The sequence below is a fragment of the Tachysurus vachellii genome, chromosome 3 (genome assembly GCF_030014155.1).
Source record: "Tachysurus vachellii isolate PV-2020 chromosome 3, HZAU_Pvac_v1, whole genome shotgun sequence".
Classification (NCBI taxonomy): domain Eukaryota; kingdom Metazoa; phylum Chordata; class Actinopteri; order Siluriformes; family Bagridae; genus Tachysurus; species Tachysurus vachellii.
In genome coordinates, this window is record NC_083462.1 from 21,746,343 (window position 1) to 21,756,502 (window position 10,160).

Here is a 10,160-nt window from a genome sequence, read left to right on the forward strand (position 1 = left end):
GCTCAAAGGTGTGGGGAACAATCATATGAACAGCATGCATGCTGTAATACCTCACAATTAAAATGTCTGTCTTTGAAACATCCTCTTTGTTAAGGTGCTGTCAGTTTGTTCTTTTGCTGATAATTAATCATTACTGTGTGTAAGAGTGACAGCTTTCTTTCAGCCAAACACACACTAAACCTGTTTGCTACACAACTGGTATTAAGGAGATCAAGCCTTTCACACTGTCTGCACTTCTTAAAAAAGTACAAACCTGCTCTTTAAATCCATTGATGAAATCTTAACTGGTGTGGAATTTGTGCAGAGCTGAACTCAACTGAGTAGGATGATAGGAGCTTATAGGAAAATAATAACTGGTTAATAATAAAAACAAGGATTAAAGACAATGCCAAAAAAATTACTGTTGCAAAGTTTGATTTAAGAAAATAAAAACGTTTTAATAAAAATGTGGTTTACATCACAGACACTGTATGACCAACAGTGGCATAGCCTTGGATGAGAAAATAGGCAAAATATTTCACCACATGATAAACATCACGTGCTCATGGATTTCGAGTGCATGCCAGACAGTAGCAAATGGTGTGTTTTTTTTTTTTTTTTTTGCATTATTTAATCCATGATCCACAATCGACCAATCTTGCCATACTAATCAATTTAATTTTATAAAATAAAATACCCTAATGCAGGTCCAATTTCAGTTTGTTTTTCTCCTTCAGTAAATCTTCAGCACTTTATGGTCTCAGAGTGTAGATGACTGGCTTGTAGTGACTTGCTATCCATCCTGTTTCTCAAAATAGCAGCTGGAAGCTAATTAAATGTAATTATACTGATCACCTCATTGTCTTTATAACACTATAAGAAACATACTATGCAAAATGTTGTTTGACATGGACTATGTAATGTAGTAGTGCTTCGAATGTGTTATGGAAACCCGCCACAACTATACAGGCTCCACCCCACATATTTTATTTTTTTCTAGAATAGCTTTAAAAGAAATTAGCATAAATCTACAATTCAACAGTCTAGGTTGTATCTAGCTAATAGGATTTTTGCTAATCAGCTAATTAGGTTGAGAGTTTGGAGTCTGACAGAGAACACATGGAAGCTAAATGAATATGAGTTTCTAGTTACAAACTTGTTGTTGCAGTTCTTTGGCTGCTCCCTGTTTGGGGTCACCACAGCAGAGCAACCAATATAGATATTTTACTTTATGCGCATTAACCTTCCTGATACAACCTTCCCATTTTAGCTAGGTTCGGTACCAACACCTAGAGTTAAACCTTGAGGGTCTGGGCAGGTTCTCTGCCTGGCGGGCTGAGAGCAAGATCCTGTCACTGGACCACCAGGGACTTAATATTAGCCACACTGTATGGCCAAAAGTATGCTCACTGAGCATATTTTTATAAAAGCATTAATACGGAGTTGATTTCCCTTTCCTACACTTCACTTTCTGAAAAGGCTTTTTGGATTGTGCTGTTGCTGTTTACTTTTGATCAATCAGCCACGTTAGGCACCACGTGTGAATCGTGGTGCAAAATTGGTGCTCATTCCAAAGGTCTTCAGTGGGGTTGAGGTGACGGCTCAGTGCATGACACTCAAGTTCTTCCACTTCAACCTTTCAACCATGACTTTATCAGAGACTTGTCATGCTGGAACAGGCTTGGGCCTCTTAGTTACAGTTAAACGAATTGTTAATGCAAAAGCAAAGACATTCTACTGTATACAATTGTGCACTTCTATCTTTGTGACAGCCCTCATATACATAAAGGTGTTATGTGTCCACATTCTGTATGCTTGGCCAAATAGTGCATAACGGAAATTTAATTAATTCTATTTGTCACTTTGCTGTATTATAACACTCAATAATACACAAACATAAACACAAGAGGTAGCTCAGTGGCTGAGATGTTAGACTGCTTCAAATCCCGGTAATGCCATGCTGCCATTGCTGGGTCCTTAACCCTCAACTTCTCAGCTGTATAAAAAATAAATATAAGTCTATCTAAATAAGGGCATCTGCCAAAATGCTGTACATGTACAATTAAATGTAGCACACAGACACACTAGCAGTGCATTTTAATTATTCATTAGTCAATTAATCTACTCTAAATTAAAACATGAAAATATGACTATCAGGTTTTGTTAAAAGAGATTCTTTATTTTCTAGCATTTCTTAAATGGCTGACAGTCTATAAGAGCACAAACAAGAAATCAGAATTAAATGTTCTTAAATTAATTTTCTAAAGATTTGATCTTTAAATTTATAGCATTAATTATATGTATTAATAATTTGTACATAGTTCAAAATAAAGCATGGTGTGCAAAATAAACATTGCAGAATCTTGATTTAAAAATACAAAATTTTTTTTAAATGGCATGGTATATTAAATAAAAAGATTGCACATACACTCATAAAGTTACCTGCATAAAAAATGCATGAAAAAAATGAAGAAGAAAAAAAGCAATTCATGCAAACCTCAAATCTTATACGTTATTATGCAATAACACTTATTAATCAGACCTTTAACACAAATTTTCCAAAGCTTGTCTAAGCAAAGAATACACAAAAGCACTGCAATTCTCATTTTTCACAACTAACTGTAAAATAACTGTAGACTGTAAAATTTAACACAGTGTAGGTTATTTAAATGACAAACAAGGATCTCAAATTTTGATATTGCTATATTACAAATTCTCAAATCACGCTCTGTATTCTTAGTAGATCAGCAGTTATTTACACTGGGATTCCAAAGTAACATAATCTGCATTAGTCATAACCTTATTGTGCTGTTTCCTATTTCGGAGCCATTATTTACCTGGGCTTTCTTTGCCATGTCTACATTCAGTTTGAGCTGTTTACTCGGGTCAGTTTACACCTCCCATTAGCTAGAGTTGTCAGAACAAACACACAGTTGACCTTTGAGAGCCTGAAGAATAGAGCTTGAGGAATTACTTCCTCCTGTTCAAGTTAACAAACACAACGAGTCTGAAGTGTTTTTGATGTCGTATGTGATTTATAAAATGTTGAAATTTGACTAATGTTTATAATGTTAAATATTATAAATAGAAAGATTCCCTACATTTTCTCTTTCTACAGTTGTGTGTTTTTGACACTTTCTACAAGTATATACAATTCTATTTTGTTTTTTAAATGATATCAACTAAACATGAATTCTAAATTCTACTTCATTCTGTTGAACTATTCTGAATTTAACACTATACAATTTCAGAAATGCATTTTATGTGTAAAGCCTAGACCATACCAAGAGTAAAGTCTGTGTTTAAGCCTAATTAAAGACTTCTTATCAGACTTGCCTAATAAAGCCTACTAACACTGTGTCTCTGTTTGTCTTTTGCAGTGAATTAAAGCACAATGTGAGAGTGCGTGTGAACGCGCGCCTGCGTATATGCGTGTGTTCTCACTATTAAAGCTTCCTCTCCCCTCATTCCACTCTGTGTGTAAAAAACACCTGCATGGCTGTATGTGGGACAATACTTGTTTTTTTCTTATTTAAACATAATGCCAGATCCAAGAGTGTGACAAAAAGCGATATAAAAGCTGCATTCGGCAAAACGTTCCTTGATTTCAGCAAGGCGCAAATTTTCACCTTTTCCACATTTAATTTAACTGCTTCTATAAAGTACTCAGACAAATATAATAAAACAACCGATTATTATTGCAAAATTCTGATAAATTCCGTTTCATTGCAAAACGCGCACAAACAAATAAAATAAAAAATAATAGAGAACTGATCATTATTTTGCTTCTTCTTCTTCATCATCATCATCATCATCATCATCATCTTCTTCTTCTTCTTCTTCTTCTTCTTCTTCTTATTATTATTATTATTATTATTATTATTATTATTATTATTATTATTAGGAGTAGTAGTAGTAGTAGTAGTAGTAGTAGTAGTATATTTAGATGGTTTACAGCACTGTCTCATTCTTATACTTATTATAACCTGTAATATTATAAATATTACACTACTTGTACTCCATAAAATCTTTTTTTTCTATAAATGATTTTGGTATAATTTTATTCGAAATAGAAAATGACTTTAAATGAAAATCGACAGAATTGTAGCTTAAAATAAAATATTAACTTTTCATTGTATAATTTTGTGAGAAAATAAAACCAAACAAAAGTCAATTTCTTTTGAACATGCTTTTATTAGACACAGATGAATTTTGACTATAAATAATGTATCTAGGATTTGTGGGCATCACAATAAAAAAAAGTTTCACCTTTGTCATTGCATTTTGAATTCAGCCTACAATTATTAATATAAGGTATATATTTATGCTTAATTGTATAATTAATAATAGTTTTAGGTAAATAAAAAAATCCATATTCACAAGACATAGGCTGCCAGAGATTTACCATTTTTTAACACAACAATTTCATTGTATTTTTTAGGTTTATCATTTATTGTTAATTAAAAGTATAAAATTAAATGTCATTACACTGTCCAAAGAAACAAAACTGACTGCAAATATTGCAGAAATCACCTGTGGTCCACAGTTCCAGCAATTAAAATTAAATTAATAACCGATTTTAACCCATTTCAAACTTTCTATACAATTAAAGTTATACTAGTATAATAACCCACTTTTTCCTGAACTTTCCCTCTGATAGAGACAGGAATCAAGGATGCTATGTTAAATTAAGCCAAATGTTAAAAATCCTCAATAATCCAACACCACCCAGAACAGACTGTAACTTTTAAATGAATTTTTAGAAAATATCACGAATATTCGATATTACTTTATTACTTTTACGTTATAGCTGCAGGCTGACATATACTTTTGTTTCCTGAGTTTTATTTAGAAACAATAGCAGTTGGTTGGAGCATCAGGCTCAATTACTATAAATACCTAGTTAACGAATGTTTTGATGCTTTTTACAAGTTTTCAAGTAATGCAATCATAAACATTAAAATAACCTTAAGTATATAACTAGATAAAATTACTCATTTTGTCATGTTTGCCAAAGCTTTCAATATTCGAAATGTACATTTTTAATTGTTTTAAAGATTATCAATTAATTATTGTAAAAACTTTTTTTTGTCCTGTAATAGCAATTTAAATGAGTGAGGTGACCAATTTCATGACGCACTTATGTCATTTCAGGAGAAGTTCATTACACGCACTTGACCTTCACAATTAAAATATTTTTCCAAGTTATATAACAACCTGCGCTCGTGTTTTTTTTTTTCTTTTTACCAGTTTAGAATTTCACTGAACATTTACGGCGTAGCTTTACTTACTATTTTAAAATAGGACAACAGGAGATGCGTTCATTTGAACTGTGTGGGCGTGTGTCCGTGTTTATGAGGCTGAAGTGGGTAAGACCAGGTTGTGAACGCTGCTCAGTGCCTCATGCTGCTGCTGCTGCTTAATCAGAGTACTCGGGGGTTTTCTGTCTGCCACTGCAAACCAGATGTTGGCGAAGTTTAGAGAAATAAATACATCTTTCATTTCTTCCGTGTTTGTCTAAACCAAACCCACACACTGAGCTAACAGCAGCCCGATATTGTCTGCTTGCTGCATTAAAAGCAAGATGGATTAGGTGCGTTAGGCACACAGAGGAGTCTCCTGCTGAATTAACATGCATTATCCAGCAACATTAAAAGCACATTTACCACTAAATGTTGAACAGACCTGTATATAATCCAACCAAACCACTATGTATTAGAACTCACCATTTGATGTAGGTTTGAAGTTCATGGCAGTGTGAAGGTGTGAGTCGTTGTGCGCCAGACCTGTTCCCTGAGGCTGCCAGTGATGCCCATAGTTTCCCCCGTAATGACTGGGGGAAGAATAGGGGCAGGGGGGCATATATCCGCTAAGACTCGACGGAGACTGTCAGAGACACGAATACAGCATTAGTTTGAGTTTAGAAAGCTTAAATAAGGTCAAGAGATCGTGAATAGGTGAAAAGTTAAAACTAATAACGGGGTCAGCAGTATAAGCTACTAACATCTTAAAATACCGGTAAGGTATCCAGTTGGATTAGAAAAACAAAATAGGGCAAGATGAATGTCTAGAGAGCATTTAAACAAGTCTAGATTAACAATCATGCAGGGTTTCCAGTAATCAAGCCATGAATTATTACTAGAAAACCTCAACAATAACATATCATGTCATGAGGACAAAGGAACCACAAAAAGCAGATATAACTCCTTATGTAATGTCATGTAATTATGGAAAATTATAGAAAAATGATAGAGAAATTCAGCAGGTGACTTGTTTTCTTAATAAAAATCAATTCCCACATTATAACCTCGAATGTCATATTAATTTATCTCGAGTTGTTGAGGTAATACTGAAGTCATACTTTTAGCAGCATAGCAGAATAATTGCATTTACTTATGTCCGTCATATTCATACCATTTGTTTTTTTTTTGACAATTTTACTGTTCATTCTGCGGTGTTAGAATTAAGCTTATATAACTTGTAATTCTCACCAATTTGCCGTGAAATGGCTCACTTAACAGGACAGAGCAAATAGATATACTACATATTCAGATGCATTAAATACCTGATTGTATTTTATATCTGTGTCTATAGATGATCTGTCAATGCCGTTAACTGTATGCGGGGGAAATGAAGTTCTGTTTACGCATGGCCACTCCTCCATTTTCTGCTGATATCCCTCGGGTCCAGCGATGGCTACGGGGAGAATCAGGAAACTTTAAGTTCAATAATATGTGGCCTCCAATAAGTGCATAGTTAAAATGCATTATTGTGAACTATGCCATATTAAATACAGACTCACTGCTGAAACGATAATTACAATAATAAATCAGTAATAATGATACACATATTAGCTACTACTAAAAAAAACAGTAAATAATAATAAATAATAGGACTTTAAAACCTAATCAAAACGCTATGATGTTTTTCACAATATACAATCATTCATAAAATTAATGAAGGTCATTCGAATCGCTCATCTAATGGTTACTGAAGCTACTATTATTTATTTCACATTTGTAACATATTTATTATTTGTTGTTTATTTTTGTCATCTAGAATCAACTGGAGTAGCTATAGTAGCTGTTACTAGTAATAACTGTTTTATTTGCATCACAGTTTATTAGAGTTATTACATTAATTGCAACTGATTATTGCATAAATTGCAGAAAATTGGTAATGAAACAAAAAGCCAAATCAATGATGTTTATCGTACGGAAAAATTCATTCAATCCTTTACTGATTATTATGATGATGAGATAAGCCTATAGACAAAAACCATATTAAAGTGAAATGATATAGGCTATTATTTAATATCAGATAAAACAAGGGGCACATAGCCTTGTCACCTAAACATATTTATTTGTTTTCTTTTGTTTTCTTTTATTAACCATAGAAAGAAATGTAACCATGCTAGACCAGGCCTAGATTAAAACAAATAAAAATGATAAAAAATAGTAAGCGTAAAGTTAAGTAAAGTCAATAAGCGGGTATGAGGTGGCAATACAGTGAGACGCAGAATGTACACACACACACACACACACACACACACACACACACACACACACACACACACACACACACACAGGGAATTTCGTTGCCCTACCTTACTTTTCAAAAAGTCTTCTTAGCTATGTTTAAATGCTAGCCTATATTGCCTTTTATTTCGAAATTAATTAATTACTTATCTGTTGTTAATATTACATGACCATTAATATTTTGCCATGATGTAAAAAATTTTTTAAAGTTTCTTATACCTTAATACAGAGCCCAATATACTTAACACACTTTTTCCTATTACTTCCCTGTCACATTAACACATTGTTGATATGGTTTACAACTAACACGCCTTTCCTAGCACCTACTAAACTGCAAATGATCACCTAACACACATTCCAATATTAGCCACACAGTGCTCCTGTAATAATCCATGTCACTGTAGCAAATGATTTACTCTAATTACATTTTCTCAGTTCCATTATGGTATAAACCACATAATCAGTTCTTACTGTATACCATATTACCTGGACATATTCATTTGCTTGCTGACCCATATTACATTAACAACACGCTACATAGATCCTGCATAGGATCACAGAATGCATCCTACATCCATAGGCACCAATTCCTTTTTATATACAGCATCGCACAGTATTACTTAAGATACAATAATAATAATAATAATAATAATAATAATAATAATAATAATAATGATAATAATAATAATAATAATAAATGCAATCAATTTATATTTTGTTTGAAAATCTGTCAAATTAATATTTTCACATTTTATTAACAATCACAGTTTCATTACTTTGTTTATATTATTTATATTGTTATATTATTTATATTGAGTAGATGTTTTATTTTTCGTTTTATATTTTGTGTTTATTTTGCATTCTTTTTGCATTTCTTTGTACTTGTTATTTTTTTTATTTTTTTATTTATTTATTTATTTATTTATTTATTTATTTATTTATTTATTTATCTTTGGATTTTCTGCATTCTGGATTCGTCTGTGTATTTTAAAGTAATAAGACTCTGGTCTCAGATTTATTTCCTGCTTTAAAAAATGAAGAAACCACTAAAGAAGTTGGTTAATTACCTGAAGGGTCCATGAAAGCTCGTATCCCTAAAATATTGCTGACGGTGTGCACTGAAGGCCAGGCCCGAGACAGACCGACACCGACACCAGGAGGGCCGCCGAGTTTTGTGCCAGTAGGGGAGATGGCGTTGGGGTAGGGATAAGCGCACATCGGACTGTAAGGAATCGGCGGGGCGTGAGGTTTTACGCCGGTCTCGTGCTGTCCGGGCTGCGACAGGTTCCCAATCTTATTCCTCAGGATGCGACTGATGGAGCTCACCGACGGCACGTTATACTTGTCGCACACACCGTCGGCCAGCAGCCGGTCTCGAATCTCCCAGGCGAACATACCCGGGTCCGCGCGCTTATACTCCCGTATGCTTTTCACCACGTTGGGTGTGGTCACGCGCGGCTTGCTGCCGCCTATTGCACCCGGCAGCACCGAACCTGTCTCGTGGTAACGTGCCAGGATCTTGCTCACGCAGCCGTGAGAGACCCGCAACTGCCGGCTGATATCGCACGGTCGAATACCGAGCTGCGCGAGCTCCACGATGCGCACGCGAATGGCGTTCGGTAGAGGCCTCCCGTTCACAAACACGCCGCCCAGCTGATTCACCTCGCCGTAGGACGGTTGCTCTGTAATAATAATAATAAGAATAATAAGAATAAGAATAAGAATAATAATAGGAAGAAGAAGAAACTCCACGTACTGCATATGCTTAATATAAAAATGTAGACATCAACTTGTAAAATACTGGAGTAATAATTTACTATATTATCAAAGGTCTTGCATGAATAATTCAATGCCTTTTATAATTTAAGTTCATTAATTTGCAGATTGGTAGAATAACTAAAATTACTGATCTTATCAGTATGCACGAATAGAAGTTTATTCATCTCCATATTGACTTCACGTGTATAAAACAATATTTGCAAGATATGTTTTTATTAAAGACTACACAGTACAAAAATCTCTATTTGCATTTATTAAAATAAGTAAGTTATTATTATAAAAAATATTAAAATGTTACAGCCCAAGGAAATAAAACTGTGGGCTCAGGCAGTGTGTCTCTAAACTAGGAATAAAATAATGTAGTTATTGGACGCATAAAATTATTTTGAAAAGCCAACAATTTCTCACGTGTAAACTGCCTATTTAAAATATTTTCCTTTTCATCTCTATATTTTCAACAGAATATACAATACACTTACCCATTTGCAGAGACTTCACGATGTTCACTCTTTACTCTGACCTTGTCCACATTGGAAAAGCAATTTCTTCGTCTCCCGTTTACATCTGACCTCCACTTTCCACTGAATGAGAGTACAGAGGAACTGCACACATCTCCCTGCACAACTTCTGGTTTGTGTTTGCGTGGATTAAACTCCTCCCTTTAGCTTAAGCTATTCATCACACTTCCTATTGCATGCTGCTCCAAAAACATAGGTTCATGCAGCAGAAACAAGGACAACCACTGGGTATTAACCAGCTCAGTTTTTCCCCACAGACAAAAGTAGCCTTGGTCATTAGACATCATTTATATCTTATTATTAGATATCTTATTATTCGTTCAGAAAAGGCATATAGGTCATTCTT

At 34.1% G+C, this 10,160-nt stretch overlaps 1 protein-coding gene across 1 annotated transcript; it reads right to left on the reverse strand.

Annotated features, from left to right (window-relative positions):
- Positions 1–4,153: 4,153 nt before the first annotated feature.
- On the reverse strand, positions 4,154–9,915 carry pax1b (paired box 1b). Its single transcript, XM_060866273.1, has 5 exons — positions 9,776–9,915; positions 8,585–9,199; positions 6,545–6,675; positions 5,706–5,865; positions 4,154–5,432 (listed from the first exon to the last, which is right to left on the reverse strand). The coding sequence occupies exons 1-5, from the start codon at positions 9,777–9,779 to the stop codon at positions 5,332–5,334; spliced, it is 1,011 nt and encodes a 336-aa protein (XP_060722256.1). The 5' UTR covers positions 9,780–9,915; the 3' UTR covers positions 4,154–5,331.
- Between the last annotated feature and the right edge of the window lie 245 nt (positions 9,916–10,160).

What these genes read in the sequence shown, in the direction of transcription:
- pax1b (XM_060866273.1), bottom strand. An exon ending in AGCTTTCATGGACCCTTCAG is followed by an intron (nt 6,676 to 8,584) that starts GTAATTAACCAA and finishes TTCTCCCCGTAG; the next exon opens with CCATCGCTGGACCCGAGGGA. An exon ending in CAGATATAAAATACAATCAG is followed by an intron (nt 5,866 to 6,544) that starts GTATTTAATGCA and finishes TGTCTCTGACAG; the next exon opens with TCTCCGTCGAGTCTTAGCGG.